The 25,915-nt window shown below is 41.9% G+C and overlaps 1 protein-coding gene across 1 annotated transcript in view; it reads left to right on the top strand.

The window, feature by feature from the left end:
• The window catches only part of LOC135504123 (arf-GAP with coiled-coil, ANK repeat and PH domain-containing protein 3-like), a 101,997-nt gene extending 77,339 nt beyond the window's left edge, over positions 1-24,658 (top strand). Inside the window, exons 11-23 of the mRNA XM_064922430.1 lie at positions 13,203-13,318; positions 13,942-13,993; positions 14,444-14,544; positions 14,780-14,891; positions 15,119-15,327; positions 16,681-16,845; positions 17,016-17,233; positions 18,010-18,112; positions 18,245-18,345; positions 18,519-18,748; positions 18,967-19,076; positions 19,307-19,417; positions 19,620-24,658. Of these exons, the coding sequence (XP_064778502.1) occupies positions 13,203-13,318; positions 13,942-13,993; positions 14,444-14,544; positions 14,780-14,891; positions 15,119-15,327; positions 16,681-16,845; positions 17,016-17,233; positions 18,010-18,112; positions 18,245-18,345; positions 18,519-18,748; positions 18,967-19,076; positions 19,307-19,417; positions 19,620-19,767 (1,776 nt within the window). The 3' untranslated portion in view covers positions 19,768-24,658. The remainder of the gene's footprint in view (positions 1-13,202; positions 13,319-13,941; positions 13,994-14,443; positions 14,545-14,779; positions 14,892-15,118; positions 15,328-16,680; positions 16,846-17,015; positions 17,234-18,009; positions 18,113-18,244; positions 18,346-18,518; positions 18,749-18,966; positions 19,077-19,306; positions 19,418-19,619) is intronic.
• Positions 24,659-25,915: the final 1,257 nt, after the last annotated feature.

Below are 25,915 nucleotides of genomic sequence, written 5' to 3'. Positions count from 1 at the left end.
GTCTGGGGTCCGCTCACCAACCAATAATTCACAAAATGGAACAAACACCAAATTGAGACTCTGCATGCAGAATTCTGCAAAAATATCCTCTGTGTACAACGTAAAACACGAAATAATGCATGCAGAGCAGAATTAGTCCGATACCCGCTAATGATCAAAATCCAGAAAAGAGCCGCTAAACTCTACAACCACCTAAAAGGAAGCGATTCCCAAACCTTTCATAACAAAGCCATCACCTACAGAGAGATGAACCTGGAGAAGAGTCCCCAAAGCAAGCTGGTCCTGGGGCTCTGTTCACAAACAGACCCCACAGAGCCCCAGGACAGCAACACAATTAGACCCAACCAAATCATGAGAAAACAAAAAGATAATTACTTGACACATTGGAAAGAATGAAGAAAAAACAGAGTAAACTAGAATGCTATTTGGCCCTAAACAGAGAGTACACAGTGGCAGAATACCTGACCACTGTGACTGACCCAAATATAAGAAAAGCTTTGAATATGTACAGACTCAGTGAGCATAGCCTTACTATTGAGAGAAGCCGCCGTAGGCAGACTTGCTCTCAAGAGAAGACCGGCTATGTGCACACTGCCCACAAAATGAGGTGGAAACTGAGCTGCACTTCCTAACCTCCTGCCAAATGTATGACCATATTAGAGACACATACAGTGAGCACCATAAATCATTGGACATTCTTTTGTTATTTTGGTTCTATAATCTAGCACTTTGAGTTTGAAATGATACAATGATAATTAGGGTGAAGTGCAGACTGTCAGCTTTAATTTGAGGGTATTTTCATACCTATCAGATTAACCGTTTAGAAATTATAGAAGCTTTTGTACATAGTCCCCCTATTCTCGGACATCAAAAAACATTGGACAGTTTAACATAATGTAGAATAAAGTAATCATTGTTAATATTTGGTTGCATATCCTTTGCATGCAATGACTGCTTGAAGTCTGCGATGCATCGACCAGACGCTGGGTATCTTCCCTGGTGATGCTCTGCCAGGCCTGTACTGCAGCCATCTTCAGTTCCTGCTTGTTTCAGGGACTTATTGCCTTCAGTCTCCTCTTCAGCATGTAAAATGCATGTTCAATGTGATTCAGATCCGGTGATTGACTCAGCCAGTCAAGGATTTTCCACTTTTTGGCCATCAATACCCCTTCGTTGCTCTAGCAGTATGTTTAGGGTCATTGTCTTGTTGCATGATGAAGTGCCGTCCAATGAGTTTGGAGGCATTTGGTTTTATCTGTGCAGATAAAATATTTCTGTAGACTTCAGAATTCATTATTCTACTTCTGTCTGGAGTCACATCATCGAAGAAGACAAGTGAGCCTGTTCCCCTGGCAGCCATACAGGCCCAAGCCATAGCACCCCCTCCACCATGTTTCATGGATGAGGTGGTATGCTTTGGATCATGGGCATGTCTTTTTTTCTCAACACTTTCCTCTTTCCATCACTCTTGTACGTGTTAATCTTTGTCTCATCTGTCCACAATACTTTTTTCCAGAATTCTTGGGGCTCTTTTAGGTGCTTTTTTAGCAAACTGTAATCTGACCTTTCTGTTCTTCAGGCTTATCAGTGGTTTGCATCTTGTAGTGTATCCTCTGTAGTCCTGCTGGTGTAGTCTTCTACGTATTGTAGACTTTGACACATCTACACCTGCATCCAGGAGAGTGTTTTTGATCTGTTGCGCTGTTGTCAGCGGGGTTTTCTTCACCATAGAGAGTATTCTCCGGTCATCCACTACAGTGGTCTTCCTCAGTCTACCGGGTCTTTTGACATAATTGAGTTCACCGGTTGTTTTTTTCTTGTTAATAATGAACCAAACCGTTGACTTGGGCATGCCCAGGGTGCAATGTTCCTGATTGGTTTTCATTTCTCAGCCTTATGACAGCCAGCTTCATTTGCATCGACACTGCGGTCTTCCTCATGTTGTCACACCCCAACAACAACCTCAAAAGGCAATAGCAAAGTCTAGAATCAATGCTATTCATCAACAGCATATCCTGCATTCACTAACGACACAAATGAATACACCTGCCTAACGACACACATCTGTGAAGCCAATTCAACAAATACTTGTAGTACCTTAAAATGGGGGGACCATGTACAAAAGGTGCTGTAATTTCTAAATGTTTCATCAGATATGTATGAAAATACCCTCAAATTAAAGCTGACAGTCTGCACTTCAACCTCATTGGCATTGTATCCTTTCAAACTCAAAGTGTTAGAGTACAGAACCAAAATAACAAAACAATGGTCACTGTCCAATGATTTAATGATTGCTCACTGTATTTCCCTCAGATTACACAGATCCACAAAGAATTCAAAAACAAACCCGATTTTGATAAACTCCCATATCTACTGGGTGAAATACCACAGTGTGCCATCACAGCAGCAATATTTGTGACCTGTTGCCACCAGGGCAACCAGTGAAGAACAAACACCATTGTAAATACAACCCATATTTATGTTTATTTATTTTCCCTTTTGTACTTGAACCATTTGAATGTTGTTACAACACTGTATATATACATAATATGACATTTGAAATGTCTTTATACTTTAGGAACTTCTGTGAGTGTAATGTTTACTGTTCATTTTTATTGTTTATTTCAATTTTGTATATTTTCTACTTGCTTTGGCAATGTTAAAATTTGTTTCCCATACCAATAAAGCACCTTGAACTGAATTTAATTTAATTGAGTGGGAAGATGTTTACGGATATGGATGTTGACTTGTTAAACTCCAGCAATGAAAGGCTTGCCAAACTTGATATCTTGGTTATACTATGAGAGGACATCAATGCATTATGTGCCCATCTAGAATTCAGCCAACGTCAGATTGATGATCTAAGGAAAGAGAACACAGCGCTGAAAGGTACTGTAGACTCTTCATAGCAAGGTGGAGGTGGTGAAAAGGGAGAACAAACAACTTTAAAAATCTTTCCTTGATGTACAGTGCCGATCAATGTGGGACAATCTAATCTTTTCAAGGGTACCGGAGAATGACAACAGCAGACACCGTTCGAGATCTTATGTCAACTCAACTGAAACTGCCCACTGATGTCGTACATAATGTCACTTCCTCCAGAGTCCGTAGAATGGGTAAGGCCTCTGGGAATAGGACACGGGCTATTATTGCATGTTTTTAATATTTTAAGCACAAGGGAATGGCAAAGAGCAGGGGCAGAGATATCAGAAACCCTGATTTTGGAATGAATGATCACTTCCCCACCGAGATCAATGACAGGAGAAAATACTGTATTCCATCATAAAGGAAAAGCGTTGCCTGAATCAGCAAGTCTGATCGGTGAAGGATACTTTTTTACCTCAACAGGCAACTGTATCGGGACTCTAGAGTAACTCCCTGGCTAATCCAATGTTAAAATCTGAGTTTGTGTGTCGTAGTAACTTCAACTAAAATGAATACATGCTCTATTGATCTCCACTTGACAAGGAAAGGGTTGCATTATAGCTCAGGTTAATGTACAGTGCCTTGCGAAAGTATTCGGCCCCCTTGAACTTTGCGACCTTTTGCCACATTTCAGGCTTCAAACATAAAGATATAAAACTGTATTTTTTTGTGAAGATTCATCAACAAGTGGGACACAATCATGAAGTGGAACTACATTTATTGGATATTTCAAACTTTTTTAACAAATCAAAAACTGAAAAATTGGGCGTGCAAAATTATTCAGCCCCTTTACTTTCAGTGCAGCAAACTCTCTCCAGAAGTTCAGTGTGGATCTCTGAATGATCCAATGTTGACCTAAATGACTAATGATGATAAATACAATCCACCTGTGTGTAATCAAGTCTCCGTATAAATGCACCTGCACTTTGATAGTCTCAGAGGTCCGTTAAAAGTGCAGAGAGCATCATGAAGAACAAGGAACACACCAGGCAGGTCCGAGATACTGTTCTGAAGAAGTTTAAAGCCGGATTTGGATACAAAAAGATTTCCCAAGCTTTAAACATCCCAAGGAGCACAGTGCAAGCAATAATATTGAAATGGAAGGAGTATCAGACCACTGCAAATCTACCAAGACCTGGCCGTCCCTCTAAACTTTCAGCTCATACAAGGAGAGGACTGATCAGAGATGCAGCCAAGAGGCCCATGATCACTCTGGATGAACTGCAGAGATCTACAGCTGAGGTGGGAGACTCTGTCCATAGGACAACAATCAGTCGTATATTGCACAAATCTGGCCTTTATGGAAGAGTGGCAAGAAGAAAGCCATTTCTTAAAGATATCCATAAAAAGTGTTGTTTAAAGTTTGCCACAAGCCACCTGGGAGACACACCAAACATGTGGAAGAAGGTGCTCTGGTCAGATGAAACCAAAATTGAACTTTTTGGCAACAATGCAAAACGTTATGTTTGGCGTAAAAGCAACACAGCTCATCACCCTGACCACACCATCCCCACTGTCAAACATGGTGGTGGCAGCATCATGGTTTGGGCCTGCTTTTCTTCAGCAGGGACAGGGAAGATGGTTAAAATTGATGGGAAGATGAATGGAGCCAAATACAGGACCATTCTGGAAGAAAACCTGACGGCCAAACTATATTCACAACAGTATTCCGTTGACAAGAGACAAACATTGAGTAAATACTAGGAATATAGTCCACCATCTATCCAGACCAAAAAGAAAAATAGGCAAAATAACATGTCGATTTAGAGCAATAAAGAAATGTAATAATTTATCTGAGCAAACCAGAAACCTTACAATATATAAATTCAAACAATACTTTTAAACCATTTTAAATATAATAAATTGGAAGGTTGTGCGCCTCTGTATCCCTGGGTTTCCTGTCTTTCTGTGCCAGTTCGTCTTGTTTGTCAAGTCAATCAGCGTTTGTGTGTCTCAGCTCCTGCTTTAACTCCCTTTTCTCGCCCTCCTGGTTTTGACCCTTGCCTGTCCTGACTCTGAGCCCGCCTGCCTGACCACTCTGCCTGCCCCTGACCTCGAGCCTGCCTATCGTCTTGTACCTTTTGGACTCTGACCTGGTTTATGAACCATCACCTGTACCCGTCCTGCCTTTTGCCTACCCCTTTTGCTAAAATAAATATCGGAGCTCAACCATCTGCCTCCTGTGTCTGCATTTGGGTCTCGCATTTTGCCCTTATAAAATGTGGAAAATGGAATCACTTTGCAAAAGTGTGCAGATCTTACCATGGAGAAACAGTACACGCAGTGATTGAAGATGAAATGTCAGTCAGAGTCAAATGCTGAGGAACTGTTTATTGATTCAGTGACACAGAAAAATCAAATATCAGAGCAGAGCACGCCTTTGCTGACATTTAGATAGGAACACAAGGCACAGAGCAGACACTGGTGCACAAGTAAACATTATTCCTCTGAATAAGTACTGCAGCTCGACATCTGAGCGCGAGCTACAGCCCTCCACGAGCAGTCTGCTAACCATGTGTATGTGACCAATAAAATTTGATTTGATTTGACTGACTGGTTATGGTGGTGAACAGCTCCCAGTAAAAGGCACATGCACTTTCAAATGCAAATACAAGGAAAGTGACAAGGTGTTGGAATTTTACATTGTTGACACTCAAGCACCTGCATTGCTAGGTCTTAAAGCATGGACCTCATCGACCTAGTTTTATCAGAGACAGCACCAGGAGAGAAAATGTAATGGAGGAGTTTGCTGATGTTTTTACAGGAATAGGACTATTCCCAGGAGAATGTACCATTCTCCTTGACCCAGACGCAACCCCTGTGGTCTACTCACCGAGAAAGAGTCCCCTTGCTCTCTGCTGCACCCGTCTGAAAAAAGAGTTGTTGAGCATGGAGCAATCTGACATAGTCACCAAGGTTACAGAAGTGACAGGTTGGGTAAACGCGCTAGTGGTGGTGGAGAAAGCACGCACAGGCAAGCTCAGAGTATCAAACACCCCCCATTACCCTTTACCGACACTAGATAGCATCACACACAAGCTAGCAGGAGCACGCTACTTCACTGTCATGGACGCCAGATCAGACTACTGGGCTGTCAAGCTCACAGAAGAGTCATCTAAGCTCACAATTTTCAACACTCCGTTTGGACACTACAGGTTCCGTCGCCTGCCTTTTGGGATTATCTCAGCCCAAGATGAGTTTCAGCGAAAGATCAACGAAGTGTACGAAGGCCTCGAAGGAGTTGTGGCAATTGTGGACGACATCCATGTCTATGGTCGAACCAAAGAGGAACACGACAGAAACCTCTTAACGATGCTGCAAAGGTCCCGCGAGAGAGGAGTCCGGCTCAACCCCAAGAAGAGCACAGTCGGCGCTACAGAGGTCAGCTAATTCGGACATCTTCTCACAGTGAATGGAATCAAGCCAGATCCACAGAATATCTCAGCCATAAAAGAAATGGAGCCACCAAAGAACTGCGCAGAGCTGGAAACAGTGCTTGGCATGGTCAACTACTTAGCCAAGTTCGCACCCAGCCTCTTCAATGCTATTGCACCCCTGCATCAGCTGCTAAAGCAGTCCAGTGAGTTTCTCTGGGACAAGCAACATGACATTGCTTTCCAGAAAGTGAAAGACTTGATCACGAGAGAACCAGGACCAATCCTTGCCTACTACGACCCCAACCAAGAACTCAGACTCCAAGGGGATGTGTCGACGTATGGACTAGGGGCAGTGCTACTGCAAGAAGTAGTTAATGCCAGCAGCATACCACCCTGCATACCACTGCGGGCTTGCTTTTGAAGCTAAGCAGGGTTGGTCCTGGTCAGTCCCTGGATGGGAGACCAGATGCTGCTGAAAGTGGTGTTGGAGGGCCAGTAGGAGGCACTCTTTCCTCTGGTCTAAAAAATATCCCAATGCCCCAGTGATTGGGGACACTGCCCTGTGTAGGGTGCTGTCTTTCGGATGGGACATTAAACGGGTGTCCTGACTCTCTGAGGTCATTAAAGATCCCATGGCACTTATCGTAGGGGTGTTAACCCCGGTGTCCTGGCTAAATTCCCAATCTGGCCCTCCAAACCATCACGGTCACCTAATAATCCTCAGTTTACAATTGGCTCATTCATCCCCCTCCTTTCCCCTGTAACTATTCCCCAGGTTGTTGCTGTAAATGAGAATGTGTTCTCAGTCAAATTACCTGGTAAAATAATGGATAAAAAGGAAGAAGGAAAGCCCATTGGCTACGCTTCCAAATCTCTCACAGACTGAAATCAACTACGCTCAAATCAAAAAGGAGCTCTACGCCATTCTGTTCGGATGTAAGCTTTTCCATCAGTACGTTTATGGACGACAAGTCATTGTGGAATCCGACCACAAGCCCCTCGAGTCAATCATGAGGAAACTGCTAGCTGCAGCCCCGCCAAGGCTACGGAGAATGATCATTCAACTACAAAAATACAGCTTCACAATCACTCCCTGTCCAGGCAAAGACATGCCTGTCGCAGACACACTCTCCAGGAAGTTTCTTACCTACAAGGACAGCATCCTCAGTGAAGACATGCAAGTGCACACTGTGTACATCAACTTACCAGTTAGTGACACAACTGAAGGAGATATGAGCAGAAACAGAAAAGGACTCACAACTCACACAGCTGAGGAAAGTCATACAGGATAGATGGCCTGAGGAGAGGAGAAAATGCCCTCAGAGCATCTCAGAGTTCTGGAACCATCGTCATGAACTATCACATATCAACAGAATTATTTTCAAAGGAGAGAAAATCATCATTCCTACCAATCTCTGAGAAGAGATTTTGACAAAGATCCATGCTGGACACATGGCATGGAAAAGTGGAAGAGTGCAAACAGAGAGCACATGACATTTTGTTTTGGCCCAGAATGTGCAAACAAATAGAGGACATTGTTGGTAAATGCTCCACCTGTCTTGAACGATGCCCCTCAACCACCAAAGAGCCAATGTTACCTCACTGTATCCCAGACCGACCCTGCCAGATCGTGGCAACCAATCTATTCACTTGAAACAACGAGTACTACATTGCGACAGTGGACTACTACAGCAGATACTTCGAACTCGACAAGCTTCAAAGCACCACATCTACAGCTGTGATGCACAAGCTGAAAGCAATCTTTGCCAGGCATGGCATTGTAGAGACTTTAATATCTGACAATGGCCCCTGTTAGAAATCAAATGAGTTTGAATCCTTCACAAAAGCATGTGAGTTCACACGTCACCACAAGCCCACATTACAGCTACAAGGAAATGCATGAAGAACATGCACAGAGACAACAACAACAAAAGCGCTACTACGACAGGTCAGCTCGACCACTGCCACCACTGATCGACGTAGAGTCAGTTAGAATCCAGGAGCATGGCCACTAGAAGCCAGCAGTCGTCATCCAGCCAGCTGACACTGAACGTTCATATCACGTCCCCACCGCAGAAGGACCGGTGTACCGCCGCAATCGTCGTCACCTACTGAACACAAAAGAACAATACACTGATGAGATGAACTGTTCCCCTGAAAGAGAACGTGATGGACTAAAACACACACACAGCACAACATACACCATACTTACCTGCAACACCACAAGAACTGTTGACTGACACAGAAGCATGCTCAGAATCATATCACACAAGGTCAGGAAGAGATGTCAAGCCAGAGCTGTCCCAGACCTGTGAAATGTCAAAGGGTGTAGGCAGATTGATGCCCTAAAACAGTTCCTGACTGCAAAAGTGTTATTGAAAAGTTGACTTGAAATGCTTTAGTATTGTATTTGTTTGAAATGTTAAGGTGCCATTGCTACAGTGAAAACTGAGTTGGTGAGAATCCTTTGTTCTAAAAGTAACAGTATGGTGAATCATTGTTTCAGAGTCTTATGTTGATTCAGTTGGTGCAGTATAAATGGTTACTTACCTTGAGTTCAAACTACAGAGCATGCATTCAAAAGAAACGCTTAGAAATGTAAAACATTTTTAGTTTGTTTTAAAAGAAGGGGATGTAATATTCATATGTGTAAACATACTGAATTGTAATTGGATGCATTTTACCGCCGCATCATACTGGGCTATGATTGGTTAAGACCATCCAGGTGGTGAGGTCATGGTCAGTTGATCATGGCATGAGACACGTGAACCTGCCAGTTATAGCTAGCTAATAAAGAGCTACGTTAAGAAATATCCTGTCGTAATTTATTATATTATTTTGTACAAAGTGTGCAAAACAAGACAGTCTGGGGGTGCTTTGGTGGTGGTAAAGTGGGAGATTTGTACATGGTAGAAGGGATCTTGAAGAAGGAAGGCTATCACTCCATTTTGCATTGCCATGTGATACCCTGTGGACGCCATTTAATTGGGGCCAATATCCCCCTACAACAGTACATTGACCCAAAGCACAGTTCCAAACTATGCAATAATTATTTAGGGAAGAAGCAGTCAGCTGGAGTGGCCAGTACAGTCACCGGATCGCAACCCTATGGAGCTGTTGTGGGAGCAGCTTGACCATATGGTACGTAAAAGTTCCCATCAAGCCAATCCAACTTGTGGGAGGTATTTCAGGAAGTACGGGATGAAATCTCTTCAGATTACCTCAACAAATTGACAACTAGAATGCCAAAGGCCGGATCAAGGAAACGTAACATTATGACTATAACTACCGTTCCCTGAAGGAGGGAAACAAGGTACGACATACTATGGGGAGTTGCACTCTTGTGACTTCTGTTAAAGGATCTACAATCACGCCTGACAATTGCCAATGAAATCCTCACCTTGCTGGAAGCACCACCTTCCCTCGTTTCCCTCCTTCAGGGAACAGTAGCTACAGACATAACGTTACATTCTCTTTCAGTCAGTCAACTTCGGTACAACCTACTATGGGGAAATGGATATTAACTAGAGCCGATGTCCGCTCCCCCTTGAAAATCTAATTATCATAATACAAATTCCCCATAAAAATCTGTCAGTTTAAGCTAGAGATATCCATTTTTTGTGCTGGATGCGTCTCAATCTACCGCATCAGCCGATGTCGCAGTTCCGTAACTGCGGTGAAAGGTGACAGAGCTAGACTGGTGTTTGTCAGACCATGAGATATCCCAAAAATTGGTCTTCTCACAAAATCGGCTGTAGTGTCTGAACGGTTTGGCCTAAAACCTATGACCCTCTATGGAAAGATGAGACTCACGAACACAAGGATGTACTCTGTTTTGCTCTATGACCCCTAAAAGCATCTTGGGACTCATCTGAAGTCGGTTCAGCCAATCTGCCAACTTCTGTCTATAGCATCCGAATACTTGGCCTTATCAATAACCTTTCTAGGGCAGGCGTTACGCTAGCGGAACATTCTGCTGAAAAGGCAGTGCGCGAAATTCGAAAAATTATTTTTAGAAATATGTAATTTTCACACATTAACAAGTCCAATACAGTAAATGAAATAAACTTCTTGTTAATCTAACCCATCATGTCCGATTTCGAAAAGGCTTTACAGCGAAAGCACAACATATGATTATGTTAGGTCAGAGCCAAATCAAAAAAACACAGCCATTTTCCCAGCCAAAGATAGGAGTCACAAAAAGCAGAAATATAGATCAAATTAATCACTAACCTTTGATGATCTTCATCAGATGACACTCATCGGACATCATATTACACACTACATGTATGTTTTGTTCGATAATGTGCATATTTATATCCAAAAATCTCAGTTTACATTGGCGCGATACGTGCAGTGATGTTTTGATTCCAAAACATCAGGTGATTTTGCAGAAATACTCATAATAAACATTAATAAAAGATACAAGTGTTATTCACAGAATTAAAGATAGACTTCTCCTTAATGCAACCGGTGTGTCAGATTTCAAAAAAACGTTACGGAAAAAACATAATCTGAGTACGGCGCTCAGATTGTTTTTTACGTAACGTTTTTTTTAAATGTCCCAGTTCGACAATAAATTACTGATTTGTTCCATAAAGTCAATCATTTATGTCCAAATAGCCACTTGTTGTTAGCGTGTTCAGCCCAGTAATCCATCTTCATGAGGCGCGAGCACTACGTCCAGACAAAAACTCGAAAAGTTCCGTTACATGTCGTAGAAACAAGTCAAACGATGTATGGAATTAATCTTTAGGATGTTTTTAACATAAAACATCAATAATGTTCCAACCGGAGAATTCTGGTTATGGTAGATAAAGGATTCAATCTATCTTTTCAGACCATTAAGAGTATTTTTCTGGTCAATTTGTCAGTGTATTATGTCTGTTTGTAACAGTGTGTTATATGTGAAAATGTGATCATATTATAAATTGTATTTTCATGTTTAAGGACTCTTGGAAGATTAGTTAAAATGAGGACTAAAAGAGATCCTAATGAAATCCAATAACATTTCTAGAATGATTATCTCTAGAATGATGCTCATCATAGCTGCTGCTCTCTAAATTGAACCAAGTTTAACCAGGTTTGATTAGGGTATAGTGATTCAGGTTAGACTAGAAAACTGACAGCACCAGGACACTGATTTAGCTGTCTTTATTTGTTCAAGGAGGGCAGTGTTTGGTGTAAATGAAGACACTGTGAAAAGTGTATTGGGTAATAAAGGTTTTCTTGAATCAGAAGATGGTTACGCAACCGTTTGCGTCACAGTAGACTTTGCAGATGTGAGTTCCTAAAGGGCACAGCGAATCACTGGGTGAGGGTGCAGGCGCGCTTTTCACATCACATACATGTGCACACACTTGATTGTGTTTACATGACTGCCCATTTATGCATCTTGCAAGGAAGGCTTACAGTATATCCTGATTTGATGTGATCAAATCAAATTGTATTTGTCACATGCTTCGTAAACAACAGGTGTAGACAGTTAAATGCTTACTAACGGGCCCTTCCCAATAATACAGAGAGAAGGAAAATAGAGAAATAATAGAAAAATAGTAGTACAAGGAATAAATAATAAATACACAATGATTAACGATAACCTGACTATATACACAGAGCACCTGTAAGGAGTCAACGTGCAGGGGTACGAGGTAATTTAGGTAGATCGTCATATATATACTGAACAAGAATAAACGCAACATGCAACAATTTCAAAGATTTTACTGAGTTACAGTTCATATAAGGAAATCAGTGAACTAAAATTAATTAATTAGGTCCTAATCTATGGATTTCACATGAATACAGGGAATACAGATATGCATCTGCTTGTCACAGAGATACCTTAAAAAGGGGCGTAGGGGCGTGGATCAGTATCTGGTGTGACACCATTTCCCTCGTGCAGCGTGACACATCTCCTTCTCATAGAGTTGATCAGGATGTTGATTGTGTCCTGTGGAATGTTGTCCCACTCCCCTTCAATGGCTGTTCGAAGTTGCTGGATATTGGCAGGAACTGGAACACACTGTCGTACAGATCGATCCAGAGCACCCCAACATGCTCAATTGGTCACATGTCTGTTGAGTCTGTCTGTTGAGGCCATGGAAGAACTGGAACATTTTCAGCTTCCAGAAATTATGTGCAGATCCTTGTAACATGGGGCCGTGCATTATCATGTTGACACTAGGTGATGGAAGCAGATGAATGGCACGACAATGGGCCTCAGGATCTCGTCATGGTACCTCTGTCCATAAAAATTGGCATTGATAAAATGCAATTGTGTCCGTTGTCCGTAGGTTATGCCTGCCCATACCATAACCCCACCGCCACCACGGGTCACTATTCACAATGTTGACATCAACAAACTGCTTGTCCACACGATGCCATACACGTGGACGTATTCTCTAAAATGACTTTGGAGGCAGTTTATGGTTGAAAAATGTACATAAAATAATCTGGCAAAAGCTCTAGTGGACATTCCTATAGTCAGCATGCCAATTGCACACTCCCTCAAACTTGAAACATCTGTGGCATTATGTTGTGTGACAAAACTGCACATTTTAGAGTGCCTTTTATTGTCCCCAGCACAAGATGCACCTGTGTAATGATCATGCTGTTTAATCAGATTCTTGATATGCCACACCTGTCAGGTGGATGAATTGTTCTTGGCAAAGGAGAAATGCTCACTGACAGGGATGTTTTTTTTCAGCTCATGAAAAATGAGACCAACACTTCACATGTTGCACTTATATTTTTGCCCAGAGTAGTTCAAGACAGAGAATCTCCAATCTCCTATATGTCCCCTCATTGACGGGGACATTATTAGTCACACTGAACTTCTTCTTCCTATGGTAAGTGGTAGCATGAACAACAGGGTTAACTTCACTCTCTCTTCTCTGACAGGACTTCTCGTATGACGACTCGAAGGCAGAGTTGTTCAACGTGGACGCGCCCAATGGCGTGGTGATGGAGGGGTACCTGTTTAAGAGAGCCAGCAATGCCTTTAAGACGTGGAACAGGTAAGTAGACAACTGATCAGTAACTCTCCATAAGCCAGCTACACTCTAGCTTTGAAGCATACTATATTAGTGTATTGTGGTCAAAGCATTTTGATTTTAATTCTATCTTGACAATGGAATGTTTTGAGGATTTTCTGTAGACATACCATAGCGAACTAAATAAATACTTATCCCAAATTATTTCAGTAAGTATTCTGTTCCCTAGGAAACCATACTTGGTCATACTTGCTAGCATTGACTTCACGTCGTGGGGAATAGTTTACTGCCTGTGGAAACACTCGATCCATGAGAACATTATTTCTCCCCTTAGGCGGTTCTCCCACTGATGCTCTCTACTAGGGCGTTACAATGTATTACTCCATTTGTCTTGTTTCCTGACAGTGCAGCCCTCTAAAGAGGTTAGATGTGAGCCAAACCACACGTGTTGTGAATTACTCTCTGCTATATAGTGCAGCTCAAGGGAAAGGAAGAGCTCATTCACATGCGCTTTAACTCATCCCGACCACTGTGGTGGCTAAAGAGTAGAGAGTGACATTATTTCAACTCGGCAGGTCAGCACCTTCTAATGGAAGAAGGATATCCATTTAACATGCATGTTTTATTAATTTCTCTCTCTCTCTCAGGCGGTGGTTCTCCATCCAGAACAGTCAGCTGGTCTATCAGAAGAAGCTGAAGGCAAGTCCACATATCCACTAGCTAGCATCTTAGTCAGGGTCCCTGGGGGGGGGGGGGTTTCGTACAACTTTAATGGGGTATAGAGCTCCTCTGAAAGTCACTGTGATCTATATTGGCGAAATACAACACTCCCTCTGTCAACACTGACTGCATTAGGGCAGAGGACTGTTATAGGATAGCATATTACTCCTCAGAGTCCTGTCCCAAAAGACTCTTCCTACGCTCTCATATAGACCCTCACATCAATCCATAGTGGGATATAGAATGTGAGCGTCAGTGTACCCGTATGAGCTTCAGCACATTGGATTAAGTAGGAAAAGGTGGTCAACTGAGGGACTTTGAAATCCAAACAACACATCTCACTCAAGGACACAGTGGGCATAATGTTGGTATGATGAATAATTCAACTGATTGACTGACCGGGCCCTTTTCACTGTTATTGACCAATAGGATTCCCTGACGGTGGTGGTGGAGGACCTCAGGCTGTGCTCTGTCAAGCCCTGTGAGGACATTGAGAGGAGGTTCTGCTTCGAGGTTGTCTCCCCCAACAAGTATGTTCTTCTTAGTGCCCTTATATTATGGAATTAACTAAATAAATTCACTTTTGTTCCAAGGAATTTTACTTAAAGTTAAATTGATGTAAATCCCTTTCGGTAAAATCTTAAGAAAATGGCCAATAATATGGCAAATAAAGTGTTCTCCTTCTTCTAAGAGGGCAAGGGGCTATAGTTTTGTACTGTTGAGAGACTGTGTGCTGTAATATGGGTCTGTCTTTCCATTCTACAGGAGCTGTATGCTGCAGGCGGAGTCAGAGAAGCTTCGGCTAGCCTGGATCCAAGCAGTGCAGGCCAGCATTGCCTCAGCATACAGGGAGAGCCCAGACTACCACTACATCGAGGTCAGTTGGTCCATCTAGCTACAGACCTAACTGTCAAACAAATGCTAATATTCTCTTACCTTTTCTTTAATCTAGACATATTTTACATCATGACAGATGTCATTTATAAGCTTATACGTTTGCATGAAGGGATACAGTTATCACCTGTGAGATAAATCAAGACTGTCATGCCTCAGAGAATGATGCTTGCCTCTCTTAGTTTACCATGTCTGTCTTCCCACCAATAGTGTCTGGATAGGACAGCCTCACCTTCCGTCAGCAGTATCGACTCGGCCAGCGAGCCTCGGGAACGCAGTGTCAGGGGGGAGACCATCCTGCATCGTATACAGTGTCTCCCGGGCAATGAGTATTGCTGTGACTGTGGCCAGGCCGACCCGCACTGGGCCTCCATCAACCTGGGCATCCTGCTCTGCATCGAGTGCTCCGGCATCCACAGGTAAGGTCTGCCTCTATGGAGGGCATCCTGCTCTGGCATCCAGATACTGTCTGTATCTGTAAAGCCTAGTCTCATAAGCCATACCCAAAGTCTCTTGCTTAGCTCATCTTTAAGAGAGTACATAAAGGCATACTTCACTGGCTAGACATAGGCTACTGTATTATGAACCATGGACTATCCTAAAGCACTTGTGGTTGTAAACCAGTGGAGGATGTAATTGCAGATAGTTGCACTACCACAGGGTGACTGAGGGGTCATTTGTGACTCTGTGTTCTAGAACATGTGCCGGTCTCTTGGATCTGAGAATATGAGAGTGCCAATGGCCTAAAGGGTGTCTTAGCCTTACCATGTCATCTGCTAGCATAGGGCACGTTCAGCCACACCTCTGCTTGGATTACTGTGTGGCTAGGCTGCTTACCACCGCTTATTGGATCAGGCTGTGTTTGATTGGGAGAGCTCATTGCGTGAGTAAACAGGATGGGAGTTAGACAATAAGCACTGCAGAACTGAGACACTTATGTTTATAAACTATAATGGCATCCCTTTAAATGGTGAAAGTACGTAATTGTTGAACCACACCCGATTAGCAATCAGGCCGAAGCAAGATAACGATTCCTATTTCTAATGTCCTTAATACCATAGCTCTAGGGTTCACTCCAGCACTGCATACATTGTAGCTGCAACACACTAGCATTAGGCTAGATGGGAAAGTTTTCCTCATTTCAGCAGTTGGTGGTGTTGACTGTTTACTGCATAGATGCAGCAAAGATCAATGCTATCAGTATGGAATCACCACCTCCTCTGGACCATCTGTTAAATATTCATGATCTGTTTCTGTCAGATAGCCTGTCTTCTTCTCGTGGTGAGATGAAATCACATAAGCCTTCCCATTAGGAGGAGGAGGAATACACAGACTGTCTCGCAGTCTTTTTTTTGTTGGCATGCCGCACTGCAGTTGCCTGGATACCAGAGGGTTTTGTTGGTGGAGTGGTGATTTGCATGACATTGAGGGCAGCTACTCTGGGGATAACGCCCGAGTGATTTGAAACCCATTTTGCAGCTATTCATCCCATGTCACAGTATAAGACAACTTGAAAACAGAACTGTCATGGAGCTTCCAGTGTTGCTTATTAGGGGAGCCTGTTACGAACAGGCAATTGTGCCTGTTACATCTGCCTTAATGTTATTACAAGCAAAGCAAGGAAACAATATGGGCCTAGTGTTGTCAACAACACTAACTTAAAATGCATTCTACCCAGTAATAATTCCAGCCATGGAACTTGAATACATACGTGATTCAAATGCCAACGCTTGAAGACTTTCCAAATGTCACTTCTCATGTGTCTGTTACAGGAGTTTGGGGGTTCACTGCTCCAAGGTGCGCTCTCTAATGTTGGACTCATGGGAACCTGAGTTACTAAAGCTGATGTGCGAGCTGGGAAACAGTGTCATCAACCACATCTATGAGGGAGCATGTGAGGCACAGGGCCTGAAGAAACCAGGGCCCTCAAGTTCCAGGTAAGGACTGCCACACACACAGCATTTAAATGCCTCTACCTGGTTTCACCTGTGAATATCCCGATTACTCACTAAAGGAGACTGGGATCTAGTCATTTTCATTAGACTGGGAATGTCCTCACTGGTACAGTATGTAACACTGAATGCATATTTCCTATTATCCCTTATAGGCAGGAGAAGGAGGCATGGATCAAATCAAAGTATGTGGAGAAGAAGTTCCTGAAGAGGTTGGGGGCCACCGAGGTGCTTGTGAACGGCGGGCGGAAGACGGAGCACCGGTGGAGTGTGAAGAAGTGGCAGAGACACAACAGCGCCACCACAGTGCCTAAGACCCGACGGAAATACCGTCAGGAGCCGGGCAGCGCCTCCCCTGCCACCCTCTCCTCAGGTACCTGTTGGTCATTTTCTTCAACAGATGATCAGGTCTATATAATTATCAAACATATATAGGAAACACAGACTCTTTGTTTAAGTATTACAATTCTCCTTTAGTAATACAATTGTAGGTAAAAGTTGGTACAGAGTACAGTATATGATAGCTCTCCCCAGGTTCTGCAAAATGTCTAAGACATCCTGTAACTCATATAGCCTCCCCAGTCCTCCTTGCGTAAGTTTCCCTGGCAACAACATTTTAATAAATCTAACCTCCCCCTGACAGCAGCAACTATCTTGTAAGCAATTAGAAGCTCAGAAGTGAGTTTGGCTGAAACTTTCATCACAAGTATCGGGTCATAATAAGGTGAACGAGTCTAAGCATCTTCTGACAGGTGGCTGTATTCATCAGGCATGCGGTAGCCTTGTGTTCTCAGAAAACCAGTCATATTCTCAGAACCTCAGATAGCCAGGTGGGGCCCAGACAGGAGTATGAGCGTAGGCGGTTTCTGCCTTCTGATAGTGTCTGAAGGGCACAACACTAAAAACAGGTGTTAACACACACACAGAGGTCTCCTAAGAGACCTTACAGTTTATCATGACACAATTTATTAACCCTTTAAAAGGTATGAGGCCTTGGTTTAACCCCTTCATACCCTAATAGCTCTCCTGGCGCGAGAGGAAGGATACCTTCCTCATTTTCTCTTTGTATCCATATTCCTAATTGTGCTAAACAAAACGTTGACAATGACAACCCAGTACATTTAAACATTCCCTCGTTGTGCTTTACAGCCGCTTCAGCTCTAGAGAGAAAGTTCCGACGAGAGTCACTGTTTTGTCCAGACGAGCTGGACAATCTCTTCTCTTACTTCGACACAGGATCTGGACCTCGTAGTAAGTTACCTACCCATCTAATATACAGACACTACACTCTAAACCACATAGATACTTTAATCCTTTGTGGTGTGCAAAGTGAAATAGCTAGAAGCAACAGTGACTAACGTGTCCCTGGCTTGGCTCCTTTTGGCCCTGCAGGTCTGAGCAGTGACAGTGGCCTGGGCGGCAGCACAGACGGCAGCACAGATATCCTGGTGTTCGGCTCAGTGGTGGACAGTGTTACAGAGGAGGGTAAGAAGAGAAATACATACTTGTAATGGATAGGATGGAAAATGAAATGTACAACATAGGTTCAGCCATCATATTTAGTATTAAAATGCCATTTTCATCCTTATTTGCCCTTGAGGGCATAAATGAAGTTGTATTGAATCCTAGTTGTAACTCTGCTGCTTCTCTCTTTGCAGAGTGTGAGGTGTCAGAGGACTCTAGCGGAGAGGCTGAGATGGAGCCAGAGACCGAGACCCAGTCGGACCCAGAGGATGGGCGTGAGCTCCACCCTGGGGCGCTGCTCTACAAGGCCTCCCAGGCACGCAACCTGCCCGGCATGGCTGAGGCGCTGGCCCACGGGGCTGACATCAACTCCGTCAACGACGAGGATGATCGCAAGAGCCCACTCATACAGGCTGTGTTTGGGGTGAGTCATTGTAATGAAAGGCAGGTGTGTTCTTGGCACACTGGCAAAGGCAGTTCTAGTCATTCACAATAAATTACATGGACGCATTATGTTGAAACATCAATGTATACATCTATCCATACAGTATGTCTATGCATGATCACAATATTTTCTCACATTGTATTGTGCTTTATTTGGCAACATGGCGAGAGCCTCAGAACCTTGGTGTTCTATTCCAGGGCTCCTTGATAGCCTGCGAGTTCCTGCTCCAGAATGCAGCTGACGTCAACCAAAGAGACGCAAGGGGGAGGGGGCCACTACACCACGCCACATATCTGGGACACACAGGGTGAGTAGTGCCAAGGCATAACGCTTCTCTCTTCCTTACTATTGTCAATGTCTTGTTTTGAGCCACAAGTGAACATTTCCATGGACAATGGTGTAGCATGCAAAGCTGATTATTGTTCAGTTATTTTCTACATTGTTCCTCAGGTTAGATAGAAAACAAGACAAAGATGCTGAGTACAGATTTGCTTCTGCATGTTCACGTCTGATCTGTCTCCATGCTGCCCTCTACAGGCAGGTGTGTTTGTTCCTGAAGAGAGGAGCCACGCAGAATGACAGGGATGAGGATGGACAGGACCCTCTGAGTATCGCTGTGCAGGCAGCCAATGCAGACATCGTCACTTTGTGAGTTTGTGGGACACAACACCCTGTCCCTCAACTTACTCAGCTTCAACTACCCACGATACTTTAAAATACATATTATGACCAAAGGTTAGCATGGTAATCTACTGTAGCTCCTCACCTCTGGGAAGTTTAAGTGAATCCATCTAACAGTTTGTGTCCGACCCCTCCTTCCCTTCTCTCCCCCTTCCCTTTCTTCCCAAAGGTTGCGACTGGCCAAGATGAATGAGGAGATGCGGGAGTCAGAGGGACCGTTCGGCCAGCCAGGTCAATACCCCACTAGCAGCTCCACAGAACAGCAATATAAGAAATGCATACAAGAGTTTATCTGTCTCCACATAGCTGATTGCTAGAAGTCAATCACAATACTTAGTCCTGGTCCAATGAATCAAGCTTTCCCTTCAGATGATGGTTGGATGGGAAGCCAATAGTATACCAGGACTGTGGCAGCCCTGTGTGGAATCTTGTACAGGAAGGAACATTGTCCAAAACACACATTTCTTTGTCAAGATTCCCCACAGGCTGCTGTCTGTGTTCTAGCCAATACTCTGGCTAACTAAAGTTTTTCAAACGAGGCGGCACCAGAATATACCAACTACAATTCCCTCAGGCTCATCAACGTATAGGATGTCAGTATTATTAACTCTGTCATGATGTCAAACTGTACGGTTGACTTCATGGCTAAATTTGCTAAGAGTTAGTTCATTTGTCACAAATGGTTAGGGACCAAGTTTTTAATATGACTTCATAAGTTCATTTAAATCATCTTTACTATACCATCTGTATCCTACTTATACCCATGTCAAGCCAAGTTAATTCAGCTGCTCTATATTTATTTGGAGAGGTGTTTGCTTGTGGTCTTCAAGGTAGGGTGGTGCGCTCCTAACCAAAGACCAGATCCGGCCAATATGTTGCACATTACAGTGCATTCGGAAAGTATTAAAGTATTTTTTCCCCCTCATCAGTCGACACACAATACCCCATAATGACAAAGCAAAAGCAGTTTTTTTAAATTCTTTGCAAACATATAAAAAAATAAATGGAAATATCACATTTACATAAATATTCAGAACTTTTACTGAGTACTTTGTTGAAGCACCTTTGGCAGCGATTACAGTCTTATTGGGTATGACGCTACAAGCTTGGTACACCTGTATTTGGGGAGTTTTTCCCATTCTTCTTTGCAGATCCTCTCAAGCTCTGTCAGGTTGGATGGGGAGCATTGCTTTACAGCTATTTTCAGGTCTCTCCAGACATGTTTGATCGGGTTCTCGTCTGGGCTCTGACTGGGCCACTCAAGGACATTCAGAGACTTGTCCCGAAGCCACTCCTGCGTTGTCTTAGCTGCTTAGGGTTGTTGTCTTGTTTAGAGTCGTTGTCCTGTTTGAAGGTGAACCTTCACCCCAGTCTGAATCCTGAGCACTCTGGAGCATCAAGGTTTTCATCAAGGATCTCTCTGTACTTTGCTCTGTTCAATCTTTCCCTTGATGCTGACTATTCTCCCAGTCCCTGCCGCTGAAAAACATCTCCACAGCATGAGGCTGTCACCACCATGCTTCACCATAGGGATGGTTCCAGGTTTCCTCCAGATGTAACACTTGGCATTCAGGACAAAGAGTTCAGTCTTGGTTTCATCATACCAGAGAATATTGTATCTCATGGTTTGAGAGTCTTTAGGTGCCTTTTGGCAAACTCCAAGCAGGCTGTCATGTGCCTTTCGCTGCGGAATGGCTTCCGTCTGGCCACTCTACCATAATGGCCTGATTGGTGGAGTGCTGCAGAGATGGTTGTCCTTCTGGAAGGTTCTGAGCTCCACAGAGGAACTCTGGAGCTCTGTCAAAGTGACCATCAGGTTTTTGATCACCTCCTTGACCAAGGTCCTTCTCCCCCAATTGCTCAGTTTGGCCGGGCGACCAGCTCTAGGAAGAGTGTTGGTGGTTCCAACCTTCTTCCATTTAAGAATGATGGAGGCCTTCAAAGCTGCATAAATGTTGTTCTACCCTTCCCCAGATATGTGCCTCAACACAATCCTGCCTCAGAGCTCTACAGACAATTCCGTCCACCTCATGGCTTGATTTTTGCTCAACATGCAATGTCAATTATGGGACATTTATATAAACAATTGTGCGCCTTTCCAAACCATGTCCAATCAATTGAGTTTACCACAGGTGGACTCCAATGAAGTTGTAGAAACATCTCAACGATGGTCAATGGAAACAGGATGCACCTGAGCACAATTTCGATTCTCATAGCAAAGGGTCTGAAAACAGATGTAAATAAGGTATCTGTTTTTTATTTTTAATACATTTGCTAATATTTCTAAAAAAACAAATGTAGCTTTGTCATTGAGGTAGTGTGTGTAGATTAATGAAGGAAATAATTTATTGAATCCATTTTAGAATAAGGCTTCTAATGTAACAAAATGTGGAAAAAGACAAGGGGTCTCAATATTTTCAGAATGCACTGTAACTATCATCAACCGACCTGCTTATATAAGAATACCAGATCAGCATATGGTAGTCTTGTCAAGAGTAGACTATGAAAGCAGACATTCAACACATTCATTTTAAGGCCTGAAAGTCGTTGTCTTTGTATCTAGTCAGTTATTACAAACATATTAATTCTGCTCCAGCTGTGTTGTGGCATGAGGTGGTTCTTTAGTACACGCATGTTGTTTTAAAAAGGGGTGATTTGAAGGGGTGACAATGAAGCTAAATAATAACTGTGATTGAGAATGGATGATATATGGATTATATGTCATAAATGTGTACTTGTCTTGGTGGAGACACTTTAAAGTAAAGCTTTTACATGGATTTTAAAGCAACATTATGCACTTTTCCTACCCATAATGATTTGAATTTATTTTTGGCATTTTAATTTACTAGTGTAGGTTTTTACCATCATTTATGAACTGCCTAGACTCTAGGCCCTAGAGCAATAGTGCAATGATAATTTAAATACAGATACGCTGTATTTCTTGTATTATGTTGAACAATATGATGCAGATGGTATTTTTTTAAACTGGATATATTTTGTTAATTTTATTTTCCTGAGCTTTCACACACAACATCACTTAACCTTTACCATGATTTCTTCATGTCTCTTTTTGGAAAAGACAACCACAACTCACAATCTTATAATAGAAACCTTACAAACTGCAATGAGACTGACCTTTTTAATATAATATGTATTACAGTATTTGTATGTTTGCCAAACATTGACTTATGTTTGATGTATCATGGCTATACAATATTATATTTGTTCTGGGTTTCTTGCTTGAATAGTGCATGGGTTGCTGTAGCCCAGGTCTTTCAAAGCCCTGTTGGTTTTGTTTACTTCATTCATCCGTGTATGTTAATATTTGATATATTGTGTAATGATAACTGTGTAATGTGCTGCCAAATCATGACAACTATACATAGTAAGACATTGTAAAGGTTAGATCTGTAGTCTATTGGCAAACTGAACCAGATATATTGGATAGACTACCCCATAACATACAGGCATAGTTTGACTTTGACAGGCCATTTAGAACAGGAGAGAAAGCTTGGTCTATGTAAAACTTTCTAGCTCCCCTGAATACCAACATAATACTCCGTTATGTAAGCACAGCCTGTGTACACACAGTCAGAGGATGACCAGTCCTCCATGTTTACCTTGATACTGTGCAGTTGCTTACTGACCTAACCACATGTTTACATCATGTTCCAGAGTTGAAATCATCTTGATCAGGAAATTACATTAGTTGTTCTTGCTGTAGGCTAGTAACAACTGATGTTTTTACATTGCGTTTGGGTTGCTCGAGTTTACTTCAAGCCAAAGACCACATTACGTTCTTCAAGTAATTTATAAGCAGAAAATAAATAAGCAGTAAAAAAAAAACTTTCGAATATGTCTGTTAAACTATCAATTTCATTCTAGTTTTGGCTTCTACTGTGCAGTACATGACAAAAAGAGTAGTAGTAGATTATATTAGACTCAATGAAAGATCTAGGGAACAATGTTATGACCAAAAAATGCCAATGATTTGCGTCAAGCCACTAAAGGTTTACATGTTGTACAGTACAGTGTATCGGAGTGAGTGGATTGACTAGACCATAGGTTGACTAGGTGACTGCTATGCTGTAAATAGGCTAAACAATTATTACCGCTTGAAACATGCAAATTTAAACTTTCCTGTATTGTCTTTAAAAAAAATGTTTTTTTACTAATTACCTCTGTACGTTGTTTGTATATTGTTTGTGAACTCTGTATCTTTAATTAACTTACACTACCTTTATGTTAATTTCCTTTTCCTAATGTCTTCTAAAATGAGAAAATACTGAAAATAAATGGAAGATGTGACTCATTCAACACCTAACTTCTCCCGCTGCTTATTGCTTCATTTCTTCTGTTCTTTCTATAGCACTATTATAACACTCCCTCTGTCACTACAACTTAACACTCCCCCTGTCACTACAACTAACTGCATTAACCTGAACTGGCAATGCACTTATGAGTCAACCACTTACGTCTAGGGTGAAGATATAACAACATACCACACATTTTCAGAGATTAGAAAACCTGTCCTCCTACATTCAACTCAGTATGGATTCAAAAAGTATTTCTATGGTCAATCCAGTTTGCCCCATATTTAAAAAAAAAATGTTTACACTTGTTTCAGCGCTTTATAAAATGTTTTCATTTTGTTTGATAAATCGATTCTCAACTGTTTATTTGAAAGGGCTGTGAATTGGCCCCTGTAGATGGTGTGCTGCTCATTTGCCCATTGATCATAAAATACCAAATAATCATAGATACACACAGCCACAGACTGGAATGTTCTTCTTCCCTCCTTTTTTAAATTAGTCTAGCTGAGAATTTCTCGGGGTAGAAAGGAGTTTGACTGGCGGTCGCCATGGTCACCAGAAAAGTAAAGCTTGATAATTTGGTAATAGATTGGGTGAAGCCTAGAGTCATGGTGCCTAGACTATGGTTTTGTTCCTCTGCTGATGTGTTATCTAGACTTGAATTTAAAAAAAATCTTTGTATCAGGTTTTGAACAATCGATTTCATGTTTTTTCACACAAATTCCACATTATTTTATGGCAGGCCTACTGTTATTTACCAGATCAATTCAAATGCAATTCTTGACGATAATGCTCTGTTACATTCCTATCCCTTTTCAGGAGACACTACTTACCTCGACATCTTCCGAGAGTTTTCTCACATGGCCTCCCACAATCCAGAGAAGCTGAAGCGGAGGAGTGTACATTTTAGACACTCCTTCAGGTAGCCCACAGATGGATGAGATGTCTGGTAGGTCGTACTTGAAGAGTGCAACAGTCACTTTCCTTACATCATTACAGATTTGAATAGTGTGTCTATCCACCTCATATTCAGAACCTGACTTTAGGAATCCTCTCAGATCCCCAACTCGTAAATGTTCTTCACAAATGAGAACCACTATTGCATTCTTTCAAATTGCTGTACTACAGGTACTATCTCTACTATTAATACCAATACTGACTAACACTAAATGACTTCACTCATCTTAATGGCGAAACCACTTCTATCAACATGCACCTACAGTATATGGGAGCTTAGAAATGTTGCCTCAAAAACATAGGCCTACAGGTATGGGCAATGATATCAATAATTATTGTCACTGTTAAAAACATCTGTGAATTCTTAGATGCTGTTCATGACATGTATTACTTCTTTGACAAAATATATTGATGCTTTCAGCAATTGGGAAGTATATTTTGTTGGAGAATGCTGTATGTTACAAATGTGTGAAATGCATATTCTGTCATCAAATAATTTGTTTTAATAATTTTTTTGTAAAGTAGCCTATACTTGCTTTATGAGGATTTGCTGGACTTGTCCTCTCCTATTAGCTGTATGACATTATTTTTAAGCGTTGTTGTTAAATGTTAACTTTAGATAAATCCAAGCACTAAACAATTTATTAACCTGTGTTCTAGATAGATATCAGGAGTTGTTGAGAATTATGATAATTCTTCTTCTTTGTGTGCTCAGAACAGCTTGATTATTTTGTTCAATGAACCAGACTCACTATAGAAGGAATAACAATATTGTTTACATTGCGAAATGTTTAGTTTTTTTTGTGTGTAATGCATGCCTTTGGTCCATTTATTTCTTTCAAACTTGAATTAAGCAGCAATGTCTCTACACTATAGCCTGTAGGCTTTCAACTCACTTAGGATGAATGGACAGGGTTGTTTCCTTTGGATACCATCCAGTTCTTTGAAATGTGCTGTAATGTCAGTATTATTTTTCAAATAAGTTTTGTTTTTATCCTGGAACTATATGGAAGGTGATATTTGATTTCGACTATGCTGGTATAGTCTTAATATTTTGTTAAAATGTAATGTAGAATGTCTTTATATTCATACCACTATGCATTTCAATGCAGATATTGTATATAAACGCTGTAGAGGCAAAATGCTAATATATCTCAAAGGAATGTAATTTTGTCTTGAATATTTTAAATTGTGA

This window comes from Oncorhynchus masou, chromosome 18 (assembly GCF_036934945.1).
Source record: "Oncorhynchus masou masou isolate Uvic2021 chromosome 18, UVic_Omas_1.1, whole genome shotgun sequence".
NCBI classification, from domain to species: domain Eukaryota; kingdom Metazoa; phylum Chordata; class Actinopteri; order Salmoniformes; family Salmonidae; genus Oncorhynchus; species Oncorhynchus masou.
The sequence above is the reverse complement of the archived record's forward strand: the minus strand, read 5'-3'. Positions and strand labels throughout refer to the sequence as shown.